General features: G+C 40.9%; 1 protein-coding gene across 2 annotated transcripts; it reads right to left on the bottom strand.

The window, feature by feature from the left end:
- Window positions 1-1,679: 1,679 nt before the first annotated feature.
- Window positions 1,680-13,485, bottom strand: LOC121948476 (soluble guanylate cyclase 88E-like). Of its 2 annotated transcripts, none has more exons than XM_088081164.1 (19): window positions 13,335-13,485; window positions 12,984-13,189; window positions 12,666-12,806; window positions 11,390-11,529; window positions 11,126-11,260; window positions 10,430-10,553; window positions 10,217-10,336; window positions 9,965-10,082; window positions 9,516-9,602; window positions 8,037-8,154; window positions 7,254-7,383; window positions 6,909-7,055; window positions 5,815-5,961; window positions 5,574-5,730; window positions 5,389-5,498; window positions 5,213-5,302; window positions 4,431-4,589; window positions 4,184-4,321; window positions 1,680-2,445 (listed from the first exon to the last, which is right to left on the bottom strand). In XM_088081164.1, exons 2-19 carry the CDS (start codon window positions 13,101-13,103, stop codon window positions 2,293-2,295), a joined length of 2,334 nt encoding a protein of 777 aa, XP_087937290.1. In that variant the 5' UTR covers window positions 13,104-13,189; window positions 13,335-13,485; the 3' UTR covers window positions 1,680-2,292. The 2 variants fall into 2 exon arrangements, with proteins under 2 accessions (XP_087937290.1, XP_042349810.2); XM_042493876.2 differs by having other exon boundaries at window positions 9,998-10,082.
- Between the last annotated feature and the right edge of the window lie 65 nt (window positions 13,486-13,550).

Below are 13,550 nucleotides of genomic sequence, written 5' to 3'. Positions count from 1 at the left end.
AGATCACCGTTTTGTAGTGATAAAGAAATCAGATCAGTTTACCCTAAAATACTTCTGGTGGAATAAATCTGAAGAATGCAGCACTTCAGATGAAATGCCATAATTCACTAGAACATAGTCATTCAATACATGTGTTTACAGTAGATTTAGAGCCATTATTTGGTTAGGGGAGGAATTAAGGAGGTGAGAGCTTCTTCCCCCATCATACAGTATTTTAAGCTTTGAATCTGTTCGTGTTTTTACAAGTAATTTTAACTATTACCTCCTAATATCTCCTTTGTTTACTTCAAAATGCAGTCTTCATCCTGAGGTGATATGATGTCACTCCCAAACAAGTGGCCCCTTAGCACGTGTTGCCATGGCAACCCCGCCTGTTACTCCTGGTTCACAAGCCACCTCTTTTCTTAAGTCCAGCCCTCCCTCTCTCTCTTGTTCTCCATTTCTTTCATTTTCCCAAGCTCTGCTCATCAAAAGAGAGCCTGTTCAGGACGATAACACATTCCAGGTAGGAACAAAAAGACACGTCTGTTTTTGGTTGTCTGTGAGAGAGATAATTAACCTTGTTAAAGGAACAGGTTAATGAATAGTGTTCATTATTTTTGCAACATGGCTTAATATTGCGCTCAAATGTCTCATTTAAGGACTGTTAAAATCTTGCAAAGTGGTTATTTTTTATTATGTTGCCATTGTTCTCATCTGTAGTTTTCAGCAGGTTGATTTATCATTCAACATAATTAATTGAATTACTGTTACTGTATCTCATTAATGTGTGTTTATCTGTTCATGTAGATCAAACTGAAATGTTTTTTTCCCCTAAAGCTGCAAGAAGTATCCCCAGGCTTCCCATCATGCCGGAAGTCGCCCACCTGCCCTCCATGAAGCCCCCTCCACCTAGTTTCAATGCGACCCCAACGACTTCCAGCCTCCTGGCCACCACCACGCTCCTCCCATGGGAGGAGGTGCACATGCAAGTGCACACCATCCTGATTGTCGTGATTTTTTGCGTTGTCTGCTTCCTGCTCCTGCTTGCCTTCTTCTACGCCTTCTGTTTCCACTTCTCCATCGGTTCTCTGCCTAAAGACTTGCCCACAGCCAACAGATGCAGCCTGGACCGTGAAGACGCCACCTATAAGTGCAGTTCTTCTGATAACCAGTCAGTGGGGAATGTCGTCTGACTGCAGAAGCTGGATATATTTGTTCTAGAATTACACTATTCTTGTTCTCGTAGCATTTATGGATGTAACAGCACCGCAAGGCAGAGAATAATGACACCTAAACCAAAGTATTAAAATCTGAGACATTGCTTTAACTCCTATATTGATTTAATATGTTTTGATATGTGATTTGTTTCTGCGCTTGACTGATTTTTGAACAGGAGGAGGGTTTTCAAATACTATAATCACAAAAAAATATAACATTTTGAACCTGAAATACAAGTGCATGTACTAGGTTTCCTGCAGGTACACATACATATATGTCACATGAGCACACACAATAAAAACCTATCCATTGAGAAATTCGTTCAATAAAAAACTGTAAAATATATGTAAATGTAATTGTGAGTCTGAATGCCAGTGCCTTTGAGTGACAAGAAAATAACAAACGGATCTGCACATGGCTCAGCAGTCATCTCGCTTTATTTTTACTGAGCTGACAAGCGTTTACATTGTGCCGTGGCTGTGTATTTGACGAGACTGATATAGAACAATGAATCCAGACATGCAGGATGAAGGAGAGATGAGGGAGTGGGACTGGGGAGAGATACAGAGGGATTTATCCAAAGGATGAAACAAGATGTCAAATCTACAAGGTGTAGCAGAACAAACAGGAAATTACTGAGCTTGTGTGCAGCTGAACTATGTGGCAGTGACCACTTTTTGGTTTTAAAACATGTTATACAATGGTTACAACACTTTAATGGCAATTCCTCTGAGACATCTGATGTATTTGAGGTATTAACTGGAGAAGTGTCTGACTGTGATCTAAGTGTGAATCATACAATGATAGCTACAGTTTATTTCTGTATTGTCAGAGCTAAATAAGTACTGATGATTTAGCTGTGCAACAAAACACCACACAAGGCTACTAGCAATTTCAAGCATTACAGACTACACCATTTACAAATCGATGCAGATTTTCATGGCATTACTACAAGAATGCCAAATAACAGCAAAAATGGCATTCCTATCTGACATTTGACCTAACATTTATGGAGTTTTACATAAAGCGCTTTAGAAACAGTTAAGACAAATTAAATCACCGGCTATAGCACCACCTATCTTGTATGTTGGTTCACGATATGGAGCACGTGGCACTCTTTGAGCAGCGCGAGTCACAGGAACTGGCACGAGACTCCATGATGGAGTCTCTGCTGTCAGACCCAGGTGAGTCCAGTTCCAGGTGGGCGTCCTGGAGGCCGTCCTGCAAAGCATCCTTGTAGTGGGACTGGGGAAGATGTAATTTATTTAATCACACTGATAACAAAACTCAAGTGTAAAACAGCACAGCACTGATGATGGCTATGGATGAAAAGAAATAGAATGAAGGGTTCCCACCCTCATGAAATTCCTGAAAGAGTTCCAACATTTAAAAATAAATAAAGGTTTTCCAGGTCTGGATATGGTTTGGAATTGACAAAATGTTTTGGAAAAGTTACACTGTTGGATATTGGTTAAAATATGTTCAGAAAAAAATCCCAAAAGATGTCTACTGTTACACAGTAAAAACATTCCTTGTATTACTAACTTAAAACTAGTGCTATACTGCATAACCTTTGAAATGTCACGTGATACACATTGGACAGACAGTCACTGTGTTATAGGCAAGGCTGTGCCTTGTTTTTCTCACAGAGGGAGAAAAACAGTTAGATGTTAAAAAGTTGTGTAATGGGTCAACCAAGGCTTTCACACTGAGGTTTAAATCCTGTTGATTCAATTGAATTTACATTTTTGATTGAATCACCAGGAATCATGAATATCTAGCCACTGTGCTTGGTCAATGGTCTACTTTAATGGGGTAAGACTAAGGGTACATGACAGTAGCAAACTTTAATTCATATAGGTATTTCGATCGCTTATTTATATATATATATATATATATATATATATATATATATATATATATATAGTAATGTTTATTTATCAAGACACAAATACAAGTCAAATTGCATTGAAATCCATCCGATCTTTGGTTTTCTACCCCCTCATAAGGGACATGGGCTTGACATGTTGCAAAGTGCCCGTATAGCATAGGTAGTTGGTGGCAGAAATGTCTAATGAGTAAGTTAATTTACCAAGCACTAGCACTTAGTTCATCTGCAAATTCTTGGGAACCCAAATGCAGAACAAAAAAGCAGATGGGCATGCAAACGAAAATCATGCTTTTAATGCTGATGATGACATCCAAAAAACAAACAGGTTACCAAAAACACAAAGTACAAATAAAACAGGAATCAAAAACCAAAATGAAACAAACCAGGATCACTACAAAGAACACTGGTGAAGACAGAAGCAGAACAAGATGGTAACAGCAGGGAGGATTACAGGGCAGGAACACCACAGGAATAACAGGACACCACCACAAGGTAGAATCAGAGACAAACTGACAAAAACAAACACACAGGTATATATACACAGGTAGCTAATCAAGACAACGACACACAACTGAGGCAGATGGACACAGGGAACAGGAGGAAAACACAGGTATTGGCTAAATATTGAAGGTGTGGCAGAAAACACAAGGAAGAAGCAAACAAGACTAAAACAGAACAGGTGTTCAGGAAAGACTAACAAGGAAGGACAAGCCAGATTGATAAAAGACAGGTAAAACTAAAAGTAGGGCAGGAAAACACACAGACAGGAAGTAAATCCAGACATGACACATGTGGAGTGTAAACACAAAATAAAACAGGAAACAGGACATGAGTAACAAGAAACAAGGAAAACACAAATAGAAAAGATCAAAACAAAGTCCACACTATAACAAAACCCAGGGTCATGACAAGGTCTACCCATTCTAAACTATGTAAATAAAGTTATAGAAATGGTGTAAAATATTCAAGTTTTTAAAAAGTTTTCTAAATTTATTTGTAAAAATATGTGGGAACCCTGAGAATTAGAAGTCGTAGTTAAAACAGAGGCATTAAAAGTCTAACAAGTTATAAATCCTTAGCATCACCTCTTACCTTATGAACCGACATCTCCTCCACCCGACACTCCTCCATCGACTCCTCCAGAGAATGACCTGATATCTCCATCTTGATATGATGAGAGCGAACAGACTTGACATCATCCTCGTCCTGCCCCGCCACCACTGGGAAAACCTGGGGGCAAAGACAGAACAAGATGCAGGGAATCAGAGATGATGATGATGGTGGCAATGAAGCAAATGAGAGTGTAAACGATTTAAGGATGACTTGGATAAAATCTTACCAGCCCCTCCTCATCTCCTGTGGCCTCAGGCCCTGAGACATTGGCCTTGCTGATGGCTTTACTGATGGTCTGGGTTTCAAACTGAGGACATGCCGCCTGAGCATTCCCATCTTTGTCCCTCTTTCCTTTCAGCCAGTAGGTCTCGATTTCAACATTCCCCTTAAAATGCAGAAAGCAGCAAAACATAAGATTTAGGTTTAAGGACAAAAAGGTACCTGACTTGTGCACAAATATTCAACGACGTGCTCACAGGCACAATTTTTGTTATGAACACGAGGAAAAATGGCAGGTAGCAGATTTTCAATAGTCAGAATTCTCTGATGAAAAATGAGTTGCTCTCACTTTCTTGAGATTGCCGCCTGTAATCAGCTGTGTTAGAAACCTTTGGGAGTCACTTTGCCTGCATTATCACTGAATGTACAGCCTCAAAGTCAGACCCGGTGATAAATAGACTGGCAAATCAACAAGCAAACCGAGATTACCAGCTCTGAATGCTAAGTGTGCTGACTCCCCAGAGCCAAAACATTGTGAGTTATTATTATTTCATGTATTTCCTAGATTCAGGCCTGTTTATTATGTGTGACTGCTGATACATAAATCTGCCGTTAACAGAGACTTTAGTCTCAGTGTTTAGCTCCAGGTAGGTTGTGTATAATGTACAGATAACATGTAGAGGAGACCCTGTGTGTTGCTCATATGTTTAACATGCTGTTATAGTGGTTGGGTGAATGCAATTAATTAGGTGAGTGTAGTTGCTGTGGTAACAGATTTTAACCCCTAACCTTGATGGTGATGGTGCCCCTCCTTTCAAAGATAAAATGACTTCCTTTCAGGTGCTCGTAGGTGGCGCTGCTGAGCTGAATGTGCATCTCCTGAACAAAAAAAGAGTAACGAGTTGGTTACAATAAAATCACAGAATCACTTTAGTCATCATATAGTGTAGACTGAGCTTCACTACCTTTCCATTGCTCTCCATAGCAGATGCAGTGTGGACCGTGTCACCATGCAGACCGTAACGTGGCATCTTGTGTCCCACCACACCTGCCACCACCATTCCAGAATGGATGCCTGCAACCAGAACAACACATTCGTTCATTCAAGTGAGCACAGACATAAACACATAAATAGGCACGTTCTACCCACCAACACGGATCTGTATGTTGTTGCCATTGGAAGGATCTTTCAGGTGATCTATGGAGCGCACCATGTCCAGGGCCATGTCACAGATGTTGTGAGCATGATACTTTGTCTTCTCTGGAGCCCCGGCCACCACCATGTAGGCATCTCCAATAGTCTCCACCTGGAAAAGACAGGAAGAGCAGCTTTCACACAGCAGTACGTAATAGATTGAGTATATTAAACAGAGGAAAAATCACACACAAACCTTGAAGACGCGGTGCTTCTCGCTGAGCGTGTCAAACAGCGTGTACATGGTGTTGAGCATGGAGACCACCTGCATTGGAGTGATGTGGCTGCAAATGCGAGTGAATCCCACTACATCGCTGAAGAGAATGGTCACATCTGGGAACACCTTGGAGAAAAGAGATAAAAGAGCTGATGAACAGGCAGTTTTATACACTGCACACAACTACACACACACACACACACACATACACACGGGTGAGGGAGGCAGGCATTCATGAGCCATGTTTTGTGCCTGTGTTGTTATGCATCATCAGGAGACCACTTTCTATCAACCTGAATTTCACTGTGGCATAAAGTCTCCAATAGTAAGTATGCAGAGGATTTATAAGGATGTGTGCGTGCATGCATGCGTGCGTGCGTGCGTGCGTGCGTGCGTGCGTGCGTGCGTGCGTGTGTGTTTGGGTACCCAGTCAGTCACTATCTACATTGGGCAAGAAAAAAACTCAGTTTGTACCCTATGGTAGCTGATAGATTAGACCTTTTATCAGAAATGTGTGCCAAAGTTTGACATGATTTGGTGAGTTAAAGAGCGTTATTTGAAAAGATGTATATGTCTCCCATGTCTATGTGACAAATAGAAAGCTACAGCCAACAGCTGGTAAGCTTAATTTAGCCTAAAGATCGGAGACAGTGGGAAACATTTAGCCCGGCTACGTCCAAAGGACACAAAATCTGCTCTAGGCTGAAATTGTAACCGAGCTGATCTCATCTAACTCTCTGCATAAAAGGGAATGAATGTAATGTAATGTCTCTTTCCAGAAATCATGAACTGGTTACTCAAGATAATACACAGGCCTTGTTGTGAGCAGTTTCATGTAGGAACTATTTTCTTTCTACTAAGCTACACCCACCAACTATATTGCCGCAGGAATGCCATCTAGTTCAATAGAAGCCCGACACCTCTGCAGCCAATATCCAGCAACTCACACCAAAACAATTTAGATTGATGGATAGCATTACAGGTAAAAGTAAAATGTGTATTTTTGACTTGGGGGTGAACTGTCCCTTTAAACATGTGTTTCAATACTGTGTATGATACTCTATAATCCTGACCTCACAAGTGTTTACAGCCGGCTCTCCTTTGCGCAGCCGTTTAGCCACTGGTTTGGGAATCATCCTGTACAGGAGGTCATCAGTCTTCTTCATCTCATAGTCCAACATCTTCATGCTCTCCTCCAGCTTACTGGACTTCTTCTGCTCCTGCGCTCACAATGAGCAACAAGACAGAATAATAACACTGTGAGTTTGTTTCTATTTCTTTCATCTCAGGTCTGCAGGGGGTAGGTGATCTGGGGCTTCCAGGCTGAAAGAAGGGCTTCATAGCAACTTTGCATAATGCAAAGTGACAAGTGAGCTGATGACACATATAAAATTCAGCTGCATGTTGGCAGAGGGAACCTGTATGAGAGCTCTCTTCAGCTCCTCTGACTGCTGTGTGCCCGCCAGCACCAGGTCTCTGCTGGAGTCGTGCATGCTCAGGTCATTGATGTACAGGCCAGTCTTAAACATTGCACTGAGACTCTCCATCCTACACACACATACGCACAGTTAAAGAGAAAAAATACAAAACGACATTCAGCGATGGTAATTATAATAAAATGTACTTAAACTAATAAAAAACCTATTCTGAAATAACAATCGCAGTAAAAAAAAAAAGAAATCTAAGGATGAAAAGACAGTAATTCTGACAGATATTATTTTTAGTTTCCAACAGTATAAATGCTGTAAGCAGTGTGATTTGGCATTTAACATTTCAGTAGTTTTGTCAATACAGGCATAAGGGCATTTACTTGCAAAACAAAATGTTTGAGAAGAGGAGGGAGATGTTTTGGTAATGTACTCTGTGGAAAACACTCTCAGTTGCAAATGGGTTCCCATTAGGCTCACAAGAGCTGCACTGTCTGATTACAAGCTAATTAGCAGCTCATTTCATGCATGGTAAGTGCTGTTAGAATGGGCCCCTGATTTGATTCACTGCCCAGGCTTTTATTTCCAGCCTCGTAATTCAGTTTAGCTCTTGCTGCTTTTTAGAATGTTTTACTTTTCAACTGCAGCGTTTTAATAAAGATCTGTGTCTATGGGTGTGCATGTGTGTGTGTGTGTGTGTGTGTGTGTGCGTGTGTGTGTGTGTGTGTGTGCGTGTGTGTGTGTGTGTGTTGGGGGGTGGGGGGGGGGGCTTACACAGGGGTTCCCAGGAAGATGATGGACTCCCACTCTGGCATGTATCTCATTTGTCCTTTTAGTTTGAGGCAGCGGCTCCCATCGCCCCAGCTCTCCATTGCATTAGCGCTGTTACCGTCTAAAAAAGAGTACGATAAAGGAGTACAGCAAACATTTTTCAGCAGTAGAAAGTAACTGCGCTGTTAACTGTGTCTAATAGATTTGGCAGTTTGGCATTTTTAAAGGAACAGTTTGACAATTTTGGAGTGCACTTTTTCAATTTTTTGCTGTCAGTTAGTTGAGAAGATTGATAGCACTTCTATATTTGTTTGTTCAATATGATGCTAGAGACAACAGCCAGTTTGTGTAGCTTAGCAAAAAAAATAAAGAGAGTAGGGGGGGAAAGAGCTCACCTCTGTCCACCTGTTTATTAAATAATCTAGTTTTACAGTGAGGTCATTAGTGTGCGCCTGTCGCCATAGTTTTTGCAGTATGTCCCACACTATTGGCACTAGTTGGCCTTTTTCGGCTGTTTTTCAGCCGAGTCAGCATGTTTAATCAGCATCGTAAATGACTGAGCCAGTCTGTGAGAGAAATAACTCTGATTGGCAGTTCAGCTCAATACACAAGAAGAGAAGTGAGGAAAGCCAACAAACGAATAAAGTCAAGAGGCCATGAGATTGAAACAGAGTTGTTGTCCTAGATAAGGTAATTCTTTTAGCCATTGAACTCCTAAGTAAAAAGATTCTTATTTGTTTTGGTTTTTGTTCACAAGCGCACCTTAAATATCTCGTTTTCCCTTCATCATCAGGTTGTATTGTTAATGTGCTAAGTGGCTCTAATTTGTCCAGACAGTGTTCTGGTTTCCCTTTTTGAGTACTGAATACAGACCACCACCACCCGCTGGTACAGAAAGTTATTTCCTCTTACACAGATGTCGAACATACTGTATGTGCCAGCTGGCCTTTGGCTATAGCCTTTGCAGTTTGTTCAAGTGTTACCTTTTGGCTGAGACACTGATATTGTGAGACAACGCAACAGTTGCCTTTGTCGCCACTATTTATGATGTTGGTTTAGTGTTTTGGGGCCTTAAGGGAAATAACATTTAATGGCTTTCTGTGGGTTTTGTGCTGGGCTGTTTCTTAAATGGGAGTTCTCTTAAGTTGAGTTAGTTAATAATGGAGCTTTAGGCAGATTTTGTTACCTTAGGACAGAGTCAGGCTGGCTTTTTCACATCTTAATGCAAAGAAAAGTAAGATAATGAATCAAACTTCCCATCAACTCAATAACTTTTAACAAGGAAGCAAACAAGCAAATCTCCCAAATTGTCAAACTATTTATTTAAAGTGAGATTCTTTTGTTTTTGAATGTGTTTGTGTCTTTAATCGGTCAGTGTAATATTGTTGTTTTTATTGTAGTAATATTGTCAGGCAGACCAGTTCAGTGTCTGTATGTTCAGGTCTCACTGTGTGTCTTTTCTGATTATATAAAGGTCATGACCTTTGTAATCATCTCCAATGATGGACTGGAAAGCCATGAGCTCCACATCTACGTCAGCAGAGCGATTGGCATTTTCATAGTCCGAATCTGTTAAAAAAACAAGGTAAAACTATCAGAGCCACAAACATTCACATTCACACCCTCCACCTATGACAACCAGGGCTGGGATCATTTCCACTGAACTCAGTTAACTTAAGCTGGATCATGACACCCAACAATTCCATTTCTGCAATTGCAAGACCTTATAAACTCTCAACTTTCATTCAGCAATGTTTTCAAGGTGAAATGTTCATGTTAGAGCTGTGGCACAACAACAGACATCCATTTAACTAAACACCTGCTCTCTTTCGTTAGTTAATGAAACTGAAATTGAGCGTGTCTTTTGAGACTGACTGTGGTGAAATTGATCTGACCACGAGCCAGAGAGTCCTTGCCCACCAGAAACACACCCCTGCGAGTGTATGCATGGCTCCCCCTCTTACTCTGGACTCGGTTGTGAAGGTTCCTCTCTCTCTTCACGGGCTCCTTGGACATGATCTCAAATAAGTTGTTGGGATGGGAGATGATCTGTGCACAGATTTTTAAATCAGTATTTTTATTCCTTACCAGCACACCGTTTAAAGCTGATATGTTCAAACATTTGGCTGGAAGCATTATAATTGTCCCTGTCTGAGACTGGAACATGTAAAGAGACGTCTCACCATGTTCCAGGTGAACTCCACTAGGGGGCGAGCCAGCAAGAAGGCATCATTGATCTTCTTCCCATCCAGATCAGGGAAGACTGTAGCCAAGCCTGAGCCGACGTTGTGCACCACCATGTCCTGAAGAATCAAAGAATTGCAGTGATTGTTCATTCATTTGATGCTTTATTTCATTCATTTGGTATGTTCAGGAATGTGTCTCAAAAGGATTACCTGTCTGAAGACTATGTTAAAGGGGAAGACCTCGAAGAAGAAGTCAGAGGTGATGGGCAAAATTTCCTGCTCCTCCTCATCCTCCTTCATGATGTAACGGTAGGCTGAGTTGTCAAAGTTAAGCCTGAACAGACATACAGATCAGTATGTTTTCTAAAGTTTAAAGTTTAATATGTAGCAGAAGAAGTATTTATAGGTACTTAATGTATGTATTTCTATAGTATGTTTATATATAAAGGCCTAGCAGATTAGAACATTTTATCAGTCAATATTAAATCTATTTCAATACTTGGCATATTTATTATTATTTTTTAACCTGTCTTCTAACTCTCCACTCAGACTTTAGCGTTTATCAGTTATAGGCCACTTTGGCCTATAATGTTTGCAAATTTTTCATCTATTAATGTTTGTTTTTGTTTTTGTGTGTGTGTGTGTGTTTCATTGTTTGTCTTTACAGTGTCAATAATCATAATGGTGTACCTCTTCTTCGTGTTATAATAATTATTATTACTTATTCTGTCTTTAAGAAATTAAATATTTCCATCTTAAGTGTAGTGGAGTATAAAGTAGCAATAAATGAAATTACTCAAAAATATCTCAAAATTGTGTTTACATACAGTGCTGAGTAAATGTAGTGTGTGTGTGTGTGTGTGTGTGTGTGTGTGTGTGTGTGTGTGTGTGTGTGTGTGTGTGCACCTCATGGTGACATGGGAATAGTCTCCAACCATCTGCTCAGATAGCACCTCCACATGGATGTCAGTGTCGTAGAACTGTTTCCCCATCTGCCTCAGCTGACCCATGGCATAGTGCAGGTAGCCTTTGCGCTTACTCCTGCCGGTTACGGAGGAATAAAATTCAGTATCACTTAAAAGAAATTAACAACACAGCGTTCTCTGTTTGCCCTGTTCTTGTGAGTGATAGTCTATAAATGCATCTGCCCTCCTCGGCCCGCTCTCAGACCTGTAGTGGAGGGTGACTCCAGTGGCTGACTCCTCCTGGCAGAAGAAGGTTGGAGGCTGCACTTTGGGGTAGCTGAAGCGCAGGTACTCGTGAAGATTATCAAGGCCATTGACAAAATCACGCACATGACGGCCCAGCACCTGAAGGCAGATATAGAGGGTGACAGGTCATGTCTTTGATGACTACTCTACCTTTTCATTGCAGTATTTCGAAAGGGAGGCTCCACTAATTTTAGACTAAAAGGTCATTTTACTTGTCATGGGGAGAACAACTCAGCCTGTAAAAGCAGTTGCATAATGGCTTCTGTGGTCCTGGAGGAAAATCAGAGAAAATAACCCCCCGAAAATGTCATGAGAGGGTTTTTTTTTTTTTTGGTTTGTGCTCGAGGAAAAAACATTTTAACAACAACTGAGGATGAGCCTTTTTGAAGCTTGACACATACAAGTGACTACAAACGAGGATAAATCATACTTTGCTGCTGAGATTTTGGACTTTAAATGATAAAACGCTTTCGACCAGGCTTCTGTTTGCCATTTCAAGTATGTGTTGGCTAATGCCAAAGCTCCTCAGCCTGCTGATTGAAAACAAGCACTCTCTTCACCCCTTGGAGCCTGAGCAAATTGACTTGATTTCAGTTGAAAACGTGGGAAGAAGGCAACGAGCAATGAAAGGAAAAATGACCCAAATATTGCCAAGAAATTAGTAAAAAGTACAAGAAAATTACCTGACAATTAGAAAAAAAAGATAAAAGCAAACAAGGAAATGACCTGACACATCGAAAAGCAGCACAAGAAAAGCAATGCCACTCAAGATTTCAAAGGGTTAAACATGCGCTCTGAGTTCTCATTAAAAGTTGATCAATGATTGCGCCCAAGTACTCAAAATGTTCTATTTTTTCTATAGGCTGATAATTTAATATGAAAGGAAGGATGTAACTGGTGGTCCCACCTGGAATTGTTTACACTATATGTTCTTTGTTTTGGATGCATTCATTTCCATTACCAACAAAAGATGGTTGTTTAATTTGTGTTAATGGAAACAGCAGAGGTGACAGCACACAGCCTTGTGGTGCTCCATTTTTGAGCTTTTATTGACAGATTTGTACGAGTTGTTTCTTCTTTAATAATAACAACAAGATACACAAAAACTATGAAAAGTGAAGATTTAAAAATCTTTAGCACAATAGCAGTTTAAGGATACATAGGGTGTTAAGAATTTCCTCACACAAAATGACAAAACAGTTCTGACAGCTTTGAGTGTGTTTTGGTTTTTTTACCTTGAGTATCCTGTCATAGCCGTACTTTCCAACAAAGCCAAGAAAGTAGACACCCCAGGAGTTCATCAGCTCATTGTAGGGTGTCCCTGTCACTCCACTGGCTGCCTTTGCAATACGAGGAATCACACTCTCACTATACACCTGCAGACACACAGACCTCATCATATAAAAAAAAATCTTTTGACGTCAGGACTGTGAAGCTTAAGGTGAAAGCAGAGAAAAACTGCAGACAAGTTGACTTAGATGCCCTCAGACAGCACAGCGATATTACTATTCAGTGCACACATACAGTTATATTTTTCGTTTCAGACACTGTACCTGGTGGGTGACAAAAGAGTGTAACCTGACATCAGCTCTCTCTCTGACCAGCTTCCACACGTCGTCTCCGTACGACTCCTTGATGAAGTCGTGAAGACTCTCACACAGCAGCCCGTACATTATGTCTCTCTGGATTGGAGCTCAAACTGAGCACCGTCAACACTGCTCCCCAACTGATCGACTTCCAACAGTCCTCCCAAAGGCACCTGCAAATGAATAAGAAAAGTTCAGAATGATGACTGTTTCACTGCTGCGAGCTGAATTTGAATGCATTTAGCTTTCAGCGGTGAAGCTATAAAAAGCCATGCACTGAATGTTGCTGTTTTTGTTTTCTCCTGCTGTCAACATTACCTGCAGAGTTTTGAACGTCCTTAGGCTAGCCAGATAAGGTTTCATCTGAAGGCCAACAGGGCAAAAGGTTTTTAAAGTGCCCTTAACACAGTTGCCCTTGAGTCTGAATGGGCCTGTATTGTTCTTGCGTCAGCTGTCATTACCTGGTGGCTCTGCGCCTCTCTCTATGTGACATTAACACACTGCGGAGGCCACCTGTCAAACACAGATGACACC

Source organism: Plectropomus leopardus, chromosome 8, assembly GCF_026936395.1.
Source record: "Plectropomus leopardus strain MGB_pleo_1.0 chromosome 8, ASM2693639v1, whole genome shotgun sequence".
Taxonomy (NCBI): Eukaryota; Metazoa; Chordata; class Actinopteri; order Perciformes; family Serranidae; genus Plectropomus; species Plectropomus leopardus.
The sequence above is the reverse complement of the archived record's forward strand: the minus strand, read 5'-3'. Positions and strand labels throughout refer to the sequence as shown.

Excerpts from the sequence above, each read along its gene's own strand:
- LOC121948476 (XM_088081164.1), bottom strand. The coding sequence starts at position 13,103 with ATGTACGGGCTGCTGTGTGAGAGTCTTCACGACTTCATCAAGGAGTCG. Across the intron at positions 11,261-11,389 it reads GGAGTCACCCTCCACTACAG|GAGTAAGCGCAAAGGCTACC; the intron begins GTCTGAGAGCGG and ends CGTAACCGGCAG. Across the intron at positions 10,554-11,125 it reads TATTCCCATGTCACCATGAG|GCTTAACTTTGACAACTCAG; the intron begins GTGCACACACAC and ends ATGTCTGTTCAG.